At 32.0% G+C, this 21,055-nt stretch overlaps 1 protein-coding gene across 1 annotated transcript in view; it reads left to right on the top strand.

Annotated features, from left to right (window-relative positions):
* Positions 1-4,890: 4,890 nt before the first annotated feature.
* Positions 4,891-21,055, top strand: part of LOC118190452 (uncharacterized) — a 39,096-nt gene continuing 22,931 nt past the window's right edge. Inside the window, exon 1 of the mRNA XM_085816376.1 lies at positions 4,891-5,036. Coding sequence (XP_085672502.1) covers positions 4,922-5,036 — 115 coding nt within the window. The 5' untranslated portion in view covers positions 4,891-4,921. The remainder of the gene's footprint in view (positions 5,037-21,055) is intronic.

The raw sequence follows: 21,055 nt of genomic DNA, 5'->3' as shown, positions 1-21,055 counted from the left end.
CAGGCGAAACCTGCCATATGGCTATGAGGGGACAGGCCAAGCCACAAAGGCATAACAAAAAAATAATAATAATAATAATAATAAATAAATAAATAAATCAAAAAAGATACGTAAAGTAGATACATACATTCCAAACACTCTCTTTGAATTAGTATATAAATGCGTGGTTTCCATTTCCGTCTTTTTTCTGAAGTTTAAAATCTTTTTAAGTTTTACTTTCAATTAGTTATTATTATTCAAATCTTCTTATATTATCAAAATTCATCTTAAATTTATAAGTTACCTCAATTATTTCTGTTTTCAGTATCATTTTCTGCTTATATCTCGATACCAATATTCTTCTTATTCTCATTCACAGTTTGCATAATATCTCTTGCAAATTTTCTAAACAATTTATAATTGCTAAGTAAATCCTCAAACTTCGCAAATTTATATTTTTCTCTCACACTTCCAGTCAGGCAACAGTCCTCGACGAAGTGCCTTGAATCGCCGAATTTATTACAAACTTTACATATATCATTTTCCTGGAGGTGGAACCTTTTTAAGCAAGCAGGAAACCTTCCATGTGCAGTGAGAATTTGATTAACATCTGCATCGCCTAAAATTCCCTTTTTTTTTTTTTTTTTTTTTTTTTTTTTTTTTTTGCTAATTTTTAAACATTTTAGATAGTTTTTGTTTTGTTTTTTAATATGTTGTTACTTTTTTTTTTTTTCTGACACCATTTGTTACGTTATTTTCTTCCTTCACGTTCGTACGGGGTCTGTGTGGATTTGGAGTAAACAACGACAACACTTGATGAAGTTATTAACTATTTCCAGTCCCATCCCTTGACGCGTAATGGCAGACCGCACCATTGAGTTGAACAGTGTTAAGCGAATTTCGCTTACTGCGCATGCTTGATGGTGTACCTTTGGCGCGGGGAGAAATATTGGCGACTAAGCAACCCTACGCAGGCTTATTCGTGATCTCCATGGCTGTCGAGTGTGTTCGAGTGATGTTTACAACAGCAATGTTGTGGAACTTTTGTTATTAGTTATTTTAACGTCCATACCGATTTCACTTGCTTATTTTTCTAATATATGTTTCATTTTAATTTGTCAATAACAGTGCATTTAATATTTGTTAACATATGTTCGTAATAATTCGTTATTTAGATGTAATTTGTTCACATGTAATAATTCAGTAATTGTAAACTGGAGTTTTTAGCTTAGTTTGTTAGCGTATATTCGCGCTTTTGTTTTCTCATTTCAAAGAATTTAATAACTAGCATTAAGGAATTGTAAAATTCAGTGTTATTTGCAAGTACTTATTATATTCCTCAGTGTTTCTTTATGTATGTACGAATGGAAGGTATGGTAAATCCTGAATTGTTTTTATTGCTTAAAAGTATAATGAATAAATTTTTAACTAATATATTCTAAATTTCAATCTTTTTCTGAACGAAAATTTGTACAATTCCAAAGAAATGTACAGAAAATTTCATAAGTATTATATCTTACATTTTGAATGCAAACACTGCTTCACATTACTTCGCAATAACTTCAGCTGTTTGAGCAGTACAGCAAAAAATAGTAGTATTTTAACACAGTAATTAATTTACATTTACATTATACTCTACGAAGATTTAAACGCCAGATTTGTTTACAATCAGATGGCGGTACATCTGCCATATACCGTATTTATCTTCTTTTCAAATCGCGCCAACATAGTAATTACGCCAAATTGTTTTCTGAACATGCGCAGTACGCGACATTCGTTTAACACTGTTCAACTCAATGTGCGGTCTGCCATTACGCTCCCTTGACTACCTCCGGTGACAATTGCATAACGTCCATCCTGCCTAGGAAATTCTGACACTTGATGAAGTATCGAAACACATTTTATTTAGCCAATATTAATCTGAACAGCTCCAAAGTCACTTTTTACAGTCGTCGAAGATCTACTATAAACACGCTGGAACAATCAGCGACACAGCCTTCAGGCTATCAGGCTATCACGGTGAAGACAACTTCACTGCAAAGCTACAGCTCTTGACTCTGCTTAGTCGTTCTCGGAACTCCCCGTATTCTCGAAACTCTCCACGCTACAACTCGCGATAAACTCGACGACGCACAGAGCACAGCTCCTGACTCTTCAGCTCAGTCGTTCCATGAGCTCAACAGACTCTTTCGACGATGCACTTCCCGCGATACACTAGGAGACTCTTTCGGTGCACTCGACGACCCACTTGGCACTCGCTTACCGACTATCAACTTGATTGACTCCGCACGGACTAACTAACTCGAGACACTGACTATCTCGCACTGACTTTCCGCAGGGTTTATTAGTTTTTGGCTTGCGTTCGAGAACATTCTGGGCTAAACCGGTAAGAATTCGTTCCAGAAGGTTCTCCATCCGTCCATGGCATACCGCCAATTTTGTCGCCAAATGGGCGATTTCTCGCCAAATGTAGCAACCATGCCTTCCTTTGCCATTTTATGGCAACCCTAAACTTGCATTGCGGGAAAGCTATCTCACCGCGCCTATACATTTCCTAACAATATGTAGCCACTTTCTGGAAAACACCGTCTGTCGAAATCATGTTTTTTAAAAACATCGTATTGGACAATGACTGTTGCAATCTTTTAAATGTTCGGAGGAGTAAGGTATTGCATTTTTAAACAATCGCGTTATACGAGGTTTACCTGCATTCTCTTCCAAAATTTATCAAATCATTTTCAATTGAATCAGTTTCAGTTGAGTTTTCAAGTTAAATCGCTGTTAAATTTCATCACCTATTCTTGACAATCATCTTATTCTTTGAATAATGTGATAGAAAAAATTGTATAACTAATATATCAAATTTCTTTTTCAGATGCTAATATAAAGGTCCTGCACTGAATTATATACCTTACAATGAAAAATAAGATGTATTTGAAAATGAAAATTATGTGTTATAAATTTTAACTTTGATCAGAGATTTTAGATGTAGTATAAGAAATAAATTTTAAAAATTATTCAGTTTTCTGTTGATGTCACTCACTGTTTTCATTCTCATACGCAGATAAGAATTATATTTCATAAGCACGATCTTTTTTACAGCAATTATCAATATGGGAAAAGAAAGGAGGAAACCAAATTTGAAAACTGATTCTAAAACTTCTGAATGCATGCCCATTGCTATTCCTCTTTTGAATTTTCTCTTAGTTTTCGTACTTACATTTCTCCGTCAACATCTCTTTCGACACTGTCATATCATTTTTAACTTTTCTAATCACATTAGTCAAGCTTTAGCCATTTTTCACTGCTGGCTGAAAAAAGAATATTTTTTTTTTATTAAGGCGGTAATGTACGTTTAACATTCGAAGAAAGTGCTGTTTATTTTCACTATGCAAGTTATGTTTCCTGGTAAAATAGAAACGATTTCCCTTTTCACTTGTGAAAATATTTTTTCCAAGCCTCAAACAAAAGCGATCCAGTAAGAGAAGGAAAGAAAAGAAGCACAATCACCTACCTCTTAAAGCATAAAGTTTTCACTAATTAAATAAGTGTAAATGACTTTCTTTTATGATGAAATATTCCACAGTTTGTTTTAAATATTACTCCTTATTTACATTATACTCCTTATTTTGCAAATCCAAATGAGACTTTCTGTTGCAAGTGCCTAGCTTTATAACTATTAGTTTAGTAATTTTTTTTACTTTCGATTTGCTTACAATTCGCGCATAAGTAGAAGAGTGGATAAGCAGCGTCGCCATTTGGCAAAATTCAGAGAAATTTTAAAAGAACACATTTGTATGAAGGTACTCGCTATTATCTAAAGTTAAGGTTAATATTTTTCAAAACAAAAGGTACTTTTTGGCTTTAATACTACAGAATTATCGCTGGATCATAATTTGAAATATTCCTGATTTCGTCTTGATTCTGATCGGATTTGGAAAAGAAATTATTCGTTAATGCTTTATTGGTACCAAAAATATCTGTCTTATTTTTATCTTTTTATAGTTAGTAAGCCTGTCTTAATTCTTTAACTTAAATACAAATATCGCATAGGTATTTTTAAAAACCTTTTACGTTAAGATTTTAAATTTTCTTAATAAATTTTAATGTAACACTTTTCTTTGAGGTTTTAGACTGTGATCTGAAATTTTTAGGGGGATATTTTTAGTCTGAAAAAATAGTGCAATTAGGAATGCTTAAATTTTAGAGTTAAAAATTTCAGAATAATATTAAATGTAAAAATTTATGTTATATCCTCTTCAAAACTTTCATTGAACCTCTTACAATTTCCATTAAAATTAAGCTACAAAAACTTTAGCTCAGAATACAGAAAACAATGAAATGAACGTTTTGTTGCCTTTTCGCAATTTTATGCCCTTTCGTCTGTTAAATAACTAGGTTAAAAAAATGTTTCATTGATTAAAATTTAAATGACCTTCATGCTGTTTCATTAACAATAGATTATAAAAATTGACTTATATATTTTGCAGAACATAAAATTGCATGACCTTGGAGGCTTAGATTCTTGTGCGAAATAATAGAAAAAGAATTATGGAAAGGGAAGTTAGACTTCTTTACGAAATTATTGCTCGAAGGAAATTAATTACGAATTCGAAATTAGTGCTTGAATGAAATTGTCCTTCGCTCTAAAATAAAATCAGATATACAAGAGATACATTTATTTCCTTTTTTCTATTAACTTTTCCTCATTACAAAATATCTGAAACCAAACTAATTGAAAAAATTCTATTATATTGCAACAGCATCTTACAAAAACTTAGGCAAAGTTTAAAATCAATTTTATCTTAATTACTACATTCTTTTTAATCAAAGTACAAAATTAAATTTAAAAAAAATTATCCTAGGCTTATAAAAGATACGCGGAAAAAAACAGATGCATTATTCTGAATTCATAGAAGCTAGTAGTAAAATAAGATTGGCGATGAATACTTTAACTGCCTTATTAGTTGGCTCAGCCGTTTTTGTAGTATGTTTTTCCGAGAAGCATCTAGAATCCATGGACAAATTTGTTAAGTTCTACAACTGCATAGCATGCAGTAAGTATGATATTCATTCATTTATAGTGAAATTTAAAAGCACGTTAAAGTATGGCATAAAATGTTCCTTGCAAAAGTTTAATAATCTACAAAATTTCGTAATAGAACTACTCCCGTTACGAGAATTTTATAATATTTGTTGCAAGCCTCAAGAGCAAACGATCCAGTGGAAAATTTGAACGGTTATATCCCTGTATAACCAAGCGTTTCGTTTATTAAATAAATGCAAAAGTATTCATATAACATGAATTTAAGGTAGCGTAATAGTAAACAATATTTTTATAGCTGTACTTCTTAATAACTGTTTCAGTTAATGTTATTTTATCTCACGACAGTCATAGATTTTATGATTCTCACAATTTACAGAACCTCTCGAATACGAGCTGAGTCTGCTACCGTTACATGTTTTTCCCCATATGTAACGTGTATACGAGCCAGTTTCCCTTAGAAAGTCCTCCACGAAGGCATCACTCCCTTTAGGCAGATAGCCCTCGTGTGCTTTGCCATTATTAAATAATCCCATCCTGCTACCGTTACACCACGAAGGCATTCTAGAAGGAGGGAGAAAACATCTTATATTCTCCCCTTTTAAAAGGCGACTGGGGATTAGAGCATTTTATCGCCAAATCTACGACCACATTTTAGTTTGGGCACCATTTGTAGAGTTATTAGGATTTTTTTTATGCTGAAGATATGAAAAAAGTGCAATGTCTTCGCCGTGACTCAAACTCTGCACCTCTCGAACAGCGTCGAGTATGCTTCCAATTATACCACGACGGCATGCAGAAAAAGGGAGGAAATACCTTAATTCGTGTTTTATAGTGACAACACTCACATTTGTCGCTTTTCATAACCATCAAATGTTTTACATAATCTATCTTTTTATTGAAGCTTGCTGAAACTCGTTTCACCACTAGCAAGAACTTTAAAAAAATTCTCACTGTAACTTCAAAATTTGGATAAGGTTAAGCCAAACTGCTTTCGTGAATTATTTTCAAAAGCTTTATAACTGCTTTAGGTAAAACTCGCAAGTTTGAACCTTTTTTAGTGTCTGGTGTTATAATTGCATGGCTTTTAAAACTACATAGTTCTGATGAAATTTCTCTAGCAGTTACACTATTCTTATTACTAAATTTTAAGTTATATCTTTTAAGTCATGTAAATCCAATGGCCTTAATTTTTCATCAGTTAGAAACTGAGAATCAAAAATACATAAAAATTTATTTTAATGCAATAGCTTATCATAATAAAATTAATAAAAATTATTATGTAGTGAAATTAATAAAATTGAAAATAAATAGATGAATAAAAAAATCTGAAAGGTTTCAGATTTTAAATTACGTTCAAAGGCGCGTTTTTTTAACATTTTGTGTGTTACCTATATTTATTAAGTATCATGTTCTTCGCACTTAAACCATAAAATTGAGCAATATCGCAAAATAATTTTAAATTAAGCACATCTTTAGAATTTCCGATACACAGTCTCACATGCTGGAGATAAAAATGTTTTTTCTGTACAACGTTGCCATTGCTCGCTTTGAAATCCTTGAGTTTGTTAATCAAAAATTCGCTAAAAGTTTTACGAAATCGATAACAAAACAAATTCCAAATTTCGAATTTGGGCTTCCAGATGCCCATATTCGCAGTAGGATTACGTAATTCAAAATTGGATGGCTCTAGGTATCCTTGTTTTATCACAGTGCGAGAAACATACATACATTTATGCAGTTTCTTTGTTATTTAATTTCTTGAAATATAATACAGGGCGATAATATTTGATGTCAACAGTTTGAAAAGTGAAAGACATTCAGAGTGATTCGACGCAAAATCGCAAAACGAAAACAGTAGTCCCTCAGAGACAAAGCCCCTTTGGACTAAAAATTAATTAAAACAAATAAAAAGTTCTACATTATATATGAGTGGTCTTAATAAATAAATAAATAAAATGTCCCTTTTTTTTAAATAGAAAAACGCCCTTTCCTGATTTATAACATTTGGCTTCCTTTCTTAATAATTTCTTTCTCCAGGTGGCGTATCATCAGTGAAAGCCAGTGGCGTAAATAAGGGTATGCAAAGAATGCCGTCGCATAGGAGCCCGAATGTTTAGGGGGAGCTTGAATGTTCTGCGAACTACATTCACATGATTAATCTTAAAAGAAAACACATTCTTTTACAAATACTATGACCAAGGGCAAGGTGCCCTCATAAAAGTTGAATTCAGTGTTACATATATACCAAAATGTCGCGTATCATATTTCAATGGAAATATCCATTTTGACAGTTTCCAAATCCATTTGGACGGTTTTTATTCATGACTTCTGTAAGTACGGACAGAATAAAGGGCTCTTCCTTTTTGCGTGACATTTGCACATTCATACGTACATAGGTATGTATATCTATCTATATATAGAGAAATAGATAGATATAGACAGAGAGATAGAGATATATATTTGGCATAACTCAAAGACGATTAGCCGTAGAGCGTTGAAGTTTTGTATATGGGAGTGCTATTCACTTTTTTATTGCAGTTGTGCACTTCACTTTTTTATTGCAATTTGTAGAATATATATCCGCCCTCTTACCCGGCTTAAAATTCTTTATCCGACCTTTATTTTCACATTCATTGGTTGAAGTCATAGCTTTCCATTCAGAAGTCTCCCAGGACGAAAAATGTTTTACCAATGCTAAATTGGAAAAAAAAAAAAAAAAAAAAAAAAATTCGATATATAAGCAAATTTAAATTTTCCTCCGGTCTTGTATTTGGAAAATTGTTAACTTCATGAAAAAAATAAATTACAAGAAGTTTGACTTTTGTGCAACAAAAACTGACTGGGATATTTAGTTCAAAATTTTCAATTTTTGATGTCATTTTCTTCTTGCCTTCAGAGATCGGTTCATTAAATTAGAATCATTCAAGGAAGTAAGTTTAGATGAAGTGCAGAAGAAAGTGTGTATAATTTAATACAAGGAAGTCATGTGAGGTCCATATCGGATTTTTTAATTATTATCTGATAAAAATCATCATCAAAATTTTGGCTCCTGGAATCATCGAATTTTTTTTGGGGGGGGGAATACTGTAAATTTAATAGGGGGCCCCAAAATGTTTTTGCATAGAGGCCCAAGAGTTCTAGTTCCGCCACTGGTGAAAGCGCCAAATGCTGATAGTTCATTACGAGTTCAGCTCCGGGCGAACGGGAGTATTCACGGTTTTTGAGCAAGTTTCCCTTAAAAAGTCCGTCACGATGGCATTGCTTCTCTTAAGGAGATAACCCTAAAATCCTTTGTCGTAATCCATGGAAATGTTCTGTTTTCCTTCTCGTGTACTTTAATATGAATTGCTGTATCGTGATATAGAATTACAAGTTTGTTGCTTCAAATAATTCATTCATCTCAATACTTTTTTTATTTTTCTGAAAAAACAATTCGCCTCATAAAATTACGAAAAAGTGAATATGAGTTTAATTCTGAAACCTTTTCATTGTTTTGAAAGTTATCCATTTTTTTTTTTTTTTTTTTTTTTTTTTTTTTTTTTTTTCGTTGTTGATTAGAATTCTATTAAGATCAGTGAATTTACAACTTCATAGTATTCTAATTCTTCACTTTTTATACAATCAGAAAATTATCGTTTCCATCTTCGCCAATGTATAGGCAAGAGATACGGGTAAAGCAGGTTATTGCGTTTACACTTTGAGTTCAACTGATTACCTAATTATTATTACGCGACAGAGGTAATGTTTTCGGTCCAAAAATTCGATAGCAAGTTTTCAGTGAAGAAGCACAAATTAGGGGCTCTACAACACGTTTTTCCTATTTTTACAATGGCATCGGAATGTCTATGTATCTGTATGTGCATGACGACTTTTTCGAAAAAGATAATTCTTATAGCTGATATCCAAAAATCTGTCTTCCGTAGTTAAGCTTTCTACTTTCATATAAAAAGTCGATTAGATTTTGGATAAAACTGGACAAACAAAAGTGATACTTTACATCTTGTAATAGTTTTTCATGTGCAATAGGAATTGCACATGAAATTGCACACACTTCGAGACTTTGAAGCCCATAACAGTTTTTAATCAAAATTTATTTAAGATAGAATCCACAGATTTTTTCAGTTTTAGAAATTAAGACTTTTAGATAAATGGAAACTACATATTAAATCTTGACTAAAATTGATAACCCAGAAGTGAAACTTTACTCTAAGCCATGAACATAACTTTCCTAAAAAAGTATATTACGAGATAATCCGTAACTTTTTCGAATTTGGCACTTAAAATAGGTCTTGTTATTGAGAAAAACGTATTATATTTATAAGCATTTAATGTATTCTTAGAATTATGCTAAATGTAACGAGATGAAATTCATAATAAGTCAAGCTATCGTTGCGAAGCAATGAAATGTATTAGTTTCAATCCTCGAATCACTTTTAAAATAAAAGGATGTTTCTACCAAATGTTATCGCGTATTATATTTAAAGAAACAATACAGCAACAGCAGATAACTTGGCGAATATTAAAAGAAAATGCTTGACAACACTTAACACTCTATCGGTAGTACTAAAGATATGTTGCTTTTAAAATTTTTGAGATTGTTAAGCCATTGATTTGTAAATCCGAAGCACTATAAGACAAAAGGATACGTATACTACGATCAATGGGATATTTTCAGATGAAAGCATTAGAATTGATGTGTACCTGAGCACGTTTAATTAACATTGTCCAATGTATAGGAGGACAGAATAATAAACAAATCTGATGTTGACATTACACGACTTCCTTATATGCCTATTAAATAATGCAGTCTTTTTGTTGCACTTCATTGAAATTTACTTTCTGGAATTATTCTAACTTAATTAACAGATCCTTCAAGGCAAGTTGGAATTGGCACCGAAAATTGCAACTTTTGGGATTAAATAATTTTTGTCGTACGAGAGTCAAAAATCTTGTATTTTTATTTTTTCATAACGAGTATAAAGCTCTCCCATATATAATAAGTATAGAAGCCCGGAGACTGCATTTAAAGTTATATTTCATTATTTATCAAAAATTAATTTTTTAAAAACTTGAAATTGCCAAAACATGACTATTTTTGTCATTTAAAACACTTCTGTAATTAGAAATGTATGTCGACAACCAACTATTGCGAAAATTAAAGCCAGGTAGCGAACTACGGGCGAAAAGTTTTTTGTATAGTCTTTTCCAAAGTTTTGCGAACATTCTTTGGCAACGAGTCTGTCTTTTTAGCGATAAGACTGTGCCATCCGGGTTTCGGTTTATTTGCAGTACCCATTTGTAGCGGCTTTCCTATTCTCTGGTAAATCGGTCAATTCCTACTTATTGTCCATTGTATTCCTCATTAAAGAATTGTATTCTTCTTGCATACCTGCCCTGCATTTTTCCGCATCGGGTCTGAATTCTTCTACAGTTTCCGAATCTGCTAAAACTTCAGAGTTTATCAAATTAGCTGCTTTTACTGATAGACCTTTCTGGGTCTATCCGGTTTCCCTGTTTTCAAAAAGGCAGGTGTTCCTAGTCCTTTCTGAAATTTGGCCTTTAATTACGTTTTCTTCAACATCTGTTCTCCTTTCATTTGGCACTTCGAAATTCTTGTTCGTTTCTGAATTCTCTTCAGTAGGAATCAATTCGATGAATTTCTGTTTGCCAGCTGTTGAAGTTTCCGATCTTGCTTCAGTTTTCAGCAGTTCCAAAAATCTGACTTCGAGACTTTGTATTACTTCGCATGTTTTACGTTTCCATAGACGATATGCTTTTGCTTCCTCGGAATATCTAAAAAGAATATACTCTTCACTTTTGGGAATTTTTTTTTTCTCTGTTTGAATCGGTTAATGCAAAAGATTAGCTTCCAATGATTCTGAAATGCGATACTGTTGACATTTTTTTAGACTAAATTTCTTCAGACGCTTTTGATCTGCTTTTAGTAGGACATCGGGTTATGTATATTAGCTGTTGTTGATTTCAGTAATGCTCACAATTCTTCGAGTAATTTTGACTTAAACGGCAGACATCTGCCCAGTGAAACTAGGGCAAGATTAGCACGTTCTGGAAACAATTCTTGGCTTCTAAACAGCAGGATTATATAGCAGGGTTGGCCAAACTTCATGCCAGTAAGAGCCGCACGTTTGAGTTCAGGAATGTTCGAGAGTCGCATCTAGATTTTCTAAAAGCCACAAGTTCATATTTACATCATTATAGAAGTAGTGGAGGAGGTTCCAAACAGAAAGAAATCCCTGATAACTTTGTAAAAAGAGTCTAAACTAATTAATTACTTCCTTTTGGACACTGAATAGTTTTAGTTTACCATATTTCATACATATATTTTATATGTATAATGAGCCGCACAAATTGCCTACTAGAGCCGTATCAGGCTCGCGAGCCGCACTTTGGCCACCCCTGTTATATAGTATTGAATTTTTCACCTCTTCAGCACCGCGCAGACACACGGGAGAATGCAAATTTCGTAACAGACATAAACTGAAGAAGGAGCACACCGCTGAAAATCTGACTTCTGATTTTTTACTTCTATTAACATGAGAAATTTAATTCAAATTTCGGGTTCAGCTGTTTGATCCATTTAAAAATAGTTTAGTTTTACGAAATCGATTTAATACTTTTAGCTCCTTAAAATAATATCAACAGTTCCTCATTAGATTTCACGATGTAGCTTGCCAAATGATTTATTGATTAAAATAATGCTTTAAAATGCCTCAAAGAAAAGTTTTTTTGTTTTCAGTAGGTGACTTTTTGTCATTTTAACAGATTATTTCAAAAGCATTTTATACTTTATACCATAAATTTTTGGAGGACTAATTCTTAAACTAATAGCCTATTTTAACTATTGAGAATAAAATTATTTCAGGTCATAAACAGAAATCTGGATATTAAGATGAAATTTCAGTTTCTTTATCTGTACTTTTTTTAATTTTACAAATTTCTCTCAACATTTAAAAATATTAGAGGCAAACTTTTCCAGCTGTGATACTGTAACTTTTAAGTTCAACAGATTAGAGTTTTTTATATTATATTATATTCTGCGCATTAATGAAAAAAAAAAGGATATTTTTTTCTTTTACGTCTTTGTTTAGTTTAAGTTATATCAGCAAAATTGACAGTAAATTTCTTGTCTCTGGAAGCACCATAAATTTCTAAAATAGTTTTTCTTATCTGCTAATCTTAACTAGGGGATTTTTACTGTGAAATCTTAATAATGTACTTAAGTATCTTTGCAAGGAATATTACAGGCAATTTTCTATTTAATATTAAATTAATTTTCATAATGTTGCTGAAATATTCGAAAATTTAAGAGATCGTTATTGGAGTATAGGTAAAAAGGGTCCTTTCCATTCAGGGTCAACACAGAATCAGAAATATGTGATAGGAGGTCACGTGTCTGTGAAGTATGTACAAAATTATGTCACTGTGATGCTTCATCTTTTGAATTTTGCGTTCAGATATTCAGCGTTTTAAATATCTTGATATACGACCACTTCAATTTTCAAAGAAAAATCGCGACTGAAATATTTTGAGAATGCTACACCTTAAATGAAGGCAAAAATTTTACATTTTTTAGAATTGATCTTATATTATATCTAATTTAAAAAAATTATGTTCCAAAAACTTAAAAATCGTAAGTGATGCTCTATCGCAGCTTTTATTAAAATGAATTCATTATTTTTACTTTTTTTAATGTGCGTTTTATCATTGAGAACATTGCGCCATATATAGAGAAAAGAAAAAAAAATTACGGCCATCTGCCAAACAGAATTATATGGTATTCAAATATAGCATATGTTCTCTTTTTCCGAATGAAACAAGTATCTTTCATTTCAAAAATTCAATAAACGTTCGATGGCCAAGAAGTAGAAGAGATTACATGCTGAGTCAGTGAAACCAGTTGGTACGCACACAATACAATTTTGAGCTATGGTATGCTTTTACTTTTTCCCTTTGTTTTGTAATTGTAAGTTCAAAAATAATCTTTCATGATCTATAAGAAAGGGTGGAATGGCACTATTTTTTTAATTTTCATAAAGAATATGTACAGAAGGAACGTAACAACCAAAAGTGGTGCATTTTTTGAGTCACCTCCAGAAAGACCTGAAATGGAACATCACGACATAGTAATGATTAAACGACACTTCTTATTTTTAAGGAAAGCTGATTAAATTCCTTGCTGTTGAAGGCGGACAGCAAGTCGTAGTATAAGATTGCTAATATTGTAAGTGTGTCATGCAGTTCTGGAAAGAAAAATGAAATTAAAAAAGAATGCGAGAATGTAAATGAAATTTCTTATTACCAAGTGAGGGTACAATATTGTTGTCATTGAGTGCTATGCTCATAACAACCAAAATCTGAGCTCATAATTGAAAAATTCAAACAGAAAACTATTAGTAAAAGCGTTCACCAAACGATTCAATATGTAGACATTTTAAATATGACAAAAAAAATTGATCGGCGACAAAATATATGACAAAAAGAATCGGTTTAATTCACCTTCGTTTCAAACCTTGTGTTCCTTTTTTAGACCAGCAGGCTCTTTCCAGTTAATCACCCCTGCAAAGTTCTCTGTAATAAATCAACGCCTGCATTTTGAATGTCTTTAATCAAAATTTTTATTGGCAGAATACAGAATACAGTTAATGGTAGGTTTTCTGTTTGTTCTGGAACTTAAATCATTAGAACTAATATCAACCAGAACTTTACATCTAAAAATATCAGCAATCTTTTATTATGATGTTTTTAAACTTCAACAAGTAACATTGGTTAAACTAAAACTCAGTGGCGCAAACAGCCCTAATGGCCAAGGCCTGCAGCGCCCCGAGATCTGCTTTCTTGACCGTGGTCCCCGGGGTACGTAAGCATATGCCCTGAACAAGTGGTCAGCTTGTCGCAGGACCCCCAGTGTTTAGTCCCCAAGTGAACTTGATACTCATTTTACCGACCCAAGGGATAGAAATCAAGGGATGAAAGGCTGAGTCGATCTTGCCTAGCCCGGAGTTCGAATCCCGGACGCATATAAGCAAAATGTACACTGCTAGAACAACGGCTTAAGTTTGGCCAATGACAAACCAGATAAGGTTCACCATTAACTCCGCCCACATGAGTGTGTCACATTTCTGACGTTTGTTTACATTCTGTTATTCGGCGTTAGGAAGTGCGTTGATTGAATGAAAAACATTTTTACTTTGCAACGTAAATCTGTTCTAGTGACACTATTTTTTAAATTTTCCTTTAAAGTATTATTTCCTTACTGTTCCAGAAGGAATATAAATTTATGTCTCAAACATTACAAAATTTGTCACTATATGCGTGAGTGTGTATACACACGCATGCTCACATACATATATTTTCAATATATAATTAATCATATGTGAATTATATCTATCAATATGTGTGTGTTTTATGCATAGAAATATGAGTGTGTGTATATTCAGTTTTCAGAATGTCAGATTTCTAGCAAATAATCTACAAAGCTTTTTTCTCTTAATTTTTCCCATCTTCACATTCAGTTTTTTAAATAATTAAGATGAATATATTCATACTTAATATTTCTGCACAACTTGATTTATCACTTAAAAATGCATTTATTTAATTTTGGATAACGTGGGATGTTAATTCCAGTAGTATATGGTTTTTAATAGTAGAATAATTTCTCTAAAGAAGCTTTTGTTTGTTTTTATTTTTTAATTCCTTTATAAGAAAATTCCGTAGTAATATTAGAAATAATTAATCTGTTACTCCTTACACATGTCTGAAATATGTTAACAGAAAATTTTCATTCAATAGCTTTATAAATTTATTTTAAGCAGTATTTTAATTTAATAAAGAACTAGTGTTGATAAGTGAATTTCCATTGCTTTCTTTATACATTTAGTTTAGAATTCAGTTTTCAGTGCATGTAATTATTCTCCTTCATGGCCCTTGAGCCCTCCAGCGGCCGAGCGGTAAAGTCGCTTAAAATTGGTAGTTCGGTTCGAGGTTCGAAGCCCGTGAATGGGCTGGCTGCATGAGTGTTTTCGTGGTTTTCTCCATGTGTAACATGTATACGAGCCAGTTTCCCTTAGAAAGTCCTCCACGAAGGCATCCCTCCTCTTAGGCAGATAGCCCTCGAGGCTTTGCCGTAATTAAATAACCTAACCTAGCCTTCATGGCCCTCCCCACACAGCCCAACAGCGGCTGAGTGGTAAAGTGACTGGAACGCTGATAGTTCGCTCTGAGTTTGATTTCAGTTGGACAGGCTGGCTGCATGAGCACTTTTCTGGTTTTCCACATGCGTAACGTGGAGAGTTTTTCCCTTAGAAAATCCTCCACAAAGACATACCTCCCACATACACCTTGTATGCTTTCCATAATCAAACAAACCAAACCAACCCTCCAAGCAAAACAGCTCCTCAAAAGAAATTCTTCATATCTGTCAAGCAAATGACATTCGTTAATGTAACAAACTGTAATCATACATACTAAATCAAACTCAGAAGTTGTTATTAATTATGCTTACAGAAACAAAGTACAGATTTTGTTGATTAATTTGCATTTTTAGAAATAGTTGAATAAATTTCTGACCTTTATTAAATACAGTGAACTCTCTCTAAGATGACCACTAGCAGTTCTACATGATTTTAATTTTGTGTAAAGCTTGTCATTTCAAAAAGAAGATGTTTGATTTGGTTTATGTGATTTATAGCAATTTATAGCTCGAGGGCTATCTGCCTAAGCAGAGGGATGCCTTCATGGAGGACTTTCTAAGGGAAACTGACTTGTATACACATTACGCATGGGAAAACCATGAAAACGTCCATGCAGCCAGCCTGTTCGAGGGATTCGAACCTCAGACCGAACTACCAGTGTTCAGCGAATTAACCGCTTGACGCTGGTGGGCTTTATCTAAATAGTCCATGTTAAGATTTAATCTAGGAAATGAATAATGTTGAAGCTGAAATTAAAATTACATAAATTTGAATATCATGTAATGTTAATCTCAAATTTCGTTTCCTGTGATGTGATTTTTTTTTAATGTAAAGACCAGACTCTGGTATATTGATATATATGTATAAACTTTAAATATAGTATGTATGAAGCCTTATATTTGAGTATAATACTGAAAAAGGTTCGACATATGAGAAAATAAATATATGTTTTCTTCACATGTTATGGAATATTCATCCTTGACTTAAGGGAACATGAAGTTACACAGTTTTAAATTTAAAGTTTACAGAAAAATGTATGATAGTCACAAGTTTGACAAAAGATCCTTTGTTCAAGTGATAAAAGGCTTTGGAGGGAACATAGATTCTAATTAGAAATGTGTGCTAAATACGAGGCAATTGGCATCCACAAAAATCCAGTGTATTAATTTTAATACTGTTTTAGGTTCTTACATATTATCCCTTTGACCGGCCAAGTAGCATGATCGGTTTGGTTTGGTTTATTTAATTATGCAAAGCACTCGAGTGCTATCTGCTTAACAGGAGGGATGCTTTTATGGAAGACTTTCAAAGGGAAACTGGCTCTTAAACACATTACACTTGAGGAAAACCATGAAAGCGCCCATGCATTCGGCAAAATTGGAACCCTGGGCTAAATATCTAGTATCCAGCGACTTTACCACTCAGGTGCTGGTGGTCTGGCCCTCGATCCTATTAAACTAAAATTCATCTATATTTATAAACGGCTTATCAAAAAAATGCACACACTTTAATAATAAAAGAAAATTCGATTAATCTTCGGATTATGGTAACTTGTCAAAAATTTGGCGACCAACTCTGCTACAGCAACCTGCTAGTTTTTTTTTTTTTTTTTTTTTTTTTTGTACGCCATTATGGCATTGCGCACACTCTTGACTTTATCCATGTGCACTGCTAAAGTCCTAGCTAGCAACATTTATCGCCTTACCAAAATGTCGCCAAACTACCTGTTACCATATTCCAAAGATTAGCCGAAAATTCTTGTGCTTTAGTATTGAACTTAATTATAATTAAATCATACATATCAGAAGCTATGCTAGGTTTAATAAAAATATTTATGAATATGTACCTGTACAGTTACTTAGATTGCTCAGTCACAGCGGTAGCCATTAACAGCTAGAGTTATAGCACAATACTAAGCAGCTATTTGAACAATATTTAGTCGATGTGTCTGAGGCGACTGCTGCACATTCTGCCATAATTTTTTGATGAAGGACCTCTAGCCTAACCAATTTCTTATACTACACAACATCCCTCAGAGTCCTTCAAATCCATTTTGGTTCACTGTCATGTATTACATATATGTGAGAGTACACATGTTAAGGAAATATCATATTACATATTATAAAGGTAATTCAACTTAGAAACCAATATATAGATATCATCTATTAAAGTTTCTATGTATTTTTCTGACAGATCCTGTATGTGAAGTTGTACGTTTCATTAGTTTCACCTATTAATTAACTTAGGGTTTTATTGTACAGGATATCTATGAAACTGAACTGATAAATTTTCATATCTGTTCATTTGTTTGCTTTTCATATATTTTTTTAATAGTTTTATTTTTTATGTTGCTTTACATGACGTCAATTTAAACATAAGAAAGCAGAGAACAAAAGAAATTCACACTGAAACTAAATTTAAAATTAGTCTGAAGATTACTGATATAAAATAGTGTCTAATTTATCAAAATTACATAAGAGGGCAAATAAATAATTAGCATATTCAGATATTTATTATAAGCAAAACTTTTATATTCTTAACAGTAAAAATTCACATATTACAATGCAATTAATTTATTACTTGCAACCACCTCAGTAGAACTCGTCAAATTTTTAAAATGTGCCTAACTCTAGCAACCATGCTCATAACAATCTTTTAATAGAACAATGTCACCATTTTTGTATAGTACATTCTTTATGTTGTATTTCAAATTTCAACATTTTTTATGAACAAATTGTGATATTTTTTGCCTTAATTTTAAAATATGCTCTTTGGAATTTATCAACAATGGAAAAAACTACAGTGGAAACTCTACAGCAATACAAAATTTCTAAAAGATAGAAAAAGGAAATGCATTTGGTAGATAGCTGATGCTGCTGAAGTTTGTGTGATGCCGAGTCTCTGAAATTATTTAATTTTTTTTTTCCAAGAAAAACAAACCGCTTACAGAAAGATTTGGAGATGAACGTGATTTATTTCCTTATTTAATAATTAAAATTTATATTTCAAATTCTAAAGTATGTTTTCTTTTCATAATTTGATAATCTTAGCCAACTTATGATAGATATCAATAATTTTGGTATCTATTTAAGAAAAGTTGTGAAAACCATCAATTTGCACCCAATGAATAATTTTTACATATTCATGTGTTAAATCCAAGTTGAGCTAAGGTGGTTGTGTTAATCTGTAAGTATTATTAATTTTACAGGCAAAACACTGTATTCTTTTATATACTGTAATATTGAGTTTGTGCTGAAATTATGTAGTGGCAATAATTTTACTTAAGAGAGAAATTTTTCAATATTACAAGTTTACATTTTGGTTAATTTTTTAATGTGATAAAAAGCAGCATGTTAAAAGTTGTAGTTCTTAAATTTTGTAATAGTACTAAGTATTATATTTTAAATTACTCAATGACTAATCCAGAAATAAATAATTTATTTCTGTATACTCGAAGAAAATCATTTCTGACTGGCATAAAAATCAGAATTTTGAAACAGTAGTAGAAAAATCATTAAAAATACTTAGTTTTAAAACTCGAATGCAATAAAAACAGGTTAGCATGAAATGTCTGAGTAAAAGATAACTTGTTATCATTATGTATATGTTACCGTGAAAGACCGAAAAATGAGAATGTCGACTTTCAACGGAGAATGTCAACATTCACCAAATGCGTTGGTGAAAGATCGGATATTGCACTACATTCTTGTACATTCGGATCCTCACCAGTGCATGTCGACAATCACAGATATGCTCTGGTGTAGGTCGAAAAGAGAGGAGTATATGTACACGCTGTCATTGCAAAAGGAAGTGTTCCACAAATAAATGCAGTTGTAAAAGCAAGGACCTCTTGTGCAATTCAAAGAGTAATAATAGTTTATGTTGTTGCAATAAATAAGATTGGAATCACATAATTTATTAAGTTTTTAACTTCTATTATTTTCCTTTCTCATTTTGAATGTACTGTGTGTTTTAAGTTCTTATTTTAAGTCTCAAGTGTGTTTTTTTGAGACTGAATTACAGAGAAGAAAATATAATATTCTTATATGTTCAACATTCACCATTGGCACATGGTGAATGTCGACATTTACCGGTGTAAGTCAGAAATAAAAGTATTTGGAAAATATTTCGGACATACACCAAGCGACTATGTGAATGTTGACATTCACCGGCGAATGTCGACATTCTCCAGATTTCGGTGTTTCACCATAACATATATACAGTCATTCTTATGTAAAATAAATGTTACACGCTTTCTTAGACCTCTGCTTTTCAAACTCTATCTATTAATCTGAGAATTTGATTATTTCAGTGTAGTAAATAAATAAGTTTTAATAAATGTATTATAGACGTCAATATGTTTGTTTTTTGTAACATATACTTTGAACATTTTAATTAAATAATTTTTCATCAATAATGTGTGCATATATTTTACTTATGATGAAGAGAAATTAACATTTAAAAAAGGAATTATAGACTGAAAGTATTTTGTAAAAGAAGATATTGGAAAAGGAAATTATTGCAATTCATAGAACTTGTAAATGAATAAATGTAATAATTAGTATCATATTGTTCTTATTTATTAAGAATGGATATTAAATTATTGATAATAGAATGGACTTCTAAATGTGAAGCACTTATGCGAACAATAATACTAATTCATAACATTCTGATCTTGATTTTCAGTACTTAATGTAAAGCATTATTGACAGCTTAGTGGAACTTATATTAAATAGTTGCAGTGCAATCTTAAGTCCAATGTATTTATTACAAGATAATGAAATTATAGTTCTGGATTTTAATTCAAAACTCTTTTCACATATCTTTAAAAGCCCAATTTTAACCGGTACTTTTCTGTTCTCGGGACAGGATTCAGACATGTAATGTATGTATCCACGAGTGGTTTGGGTTTCATTTTAGTTTAGTATGGCAAAGTACACTAGGTCTATCTGCCTGTGGGAAGGGATGCCTTTGTGGAGGACTTTCTAAAGGAAACTGGCTGGTATACACTTTACAAATGGGGAAAACCACGAAAATGCCCATGAAGCCAAAGAATTTGCCTGGATTCGAATTCAGTGTTCAAAGATTTTACCACTCTGCCACTGATTTTACCACACAGGCCTATGCACGTGTGTATAAGTGTGTGTGCATACACACATGTAACATGAATACATCCATCCATCCATACAAAATCTGGTTCTGAAAATAGAATAGTACTTTTTAAGCATATATCTTACAGTTTTGATTAATTTTATGTACTGTCATCAATAATACATCTTATTAGATATATCAATGCATCTTATTATCATTAATTTCTTACTAACAATTCAATTTCAATTGCCATGAGTTGATGCATGATTCGTACATATATAATACATAAGTTGTTTCAATATAAAGATCACAATATAAGTTACATAGCATATTTACAATAATTATTTATTACTCATAATGTATAAAATCAGGCAGTAATTGTAAAAAAATACTTTTAATGAAATTGGAAATAAATGAAAATATAATAATCTGCACGTCATTACAATTTTTAAATGCACAAACTTCACAGTTAAAAATACATACTAATGTAAGAAAATCAATATTAAATGCTTTTTCTCAAAAGAAAAAAAAAAAAAAAATTGCCTGTTCAAGACATATTTTATCAAGTCCAACCATCAGTGGAAACCCAGGTAATCAGTCTTTAATACGACAAAATGTAAAATTTGAAATACAACTTTAAGTTATTTTTTTTAATCCATTCAGTTTTGGCTTATGTAAGTTTCACTGTATTTAACTAGATGTAAAGAACTATAAACACACATTCATA

The sequence above is a fragment of the Stegodyphus dumicola genome, chromosome 5 (assembly GCF_044657685.1).
Source record: "Stegodyphus dumicola isolate Sdum_Otavi_A_Nest chromosome 5, ASM4465768v1".
In the NCBI taxonomy this organism is placed as follows: Eukaryota; Metazoa; Arthropoda; class Arachnida; order Araneae; family Eresidae; genus Stegodyphus; species Stegodyphus dumicola.
Note: the sequence above shows the minus strand (reverse complement) of the source record. Positions and strands in the feature narration are given on the sequence as shown.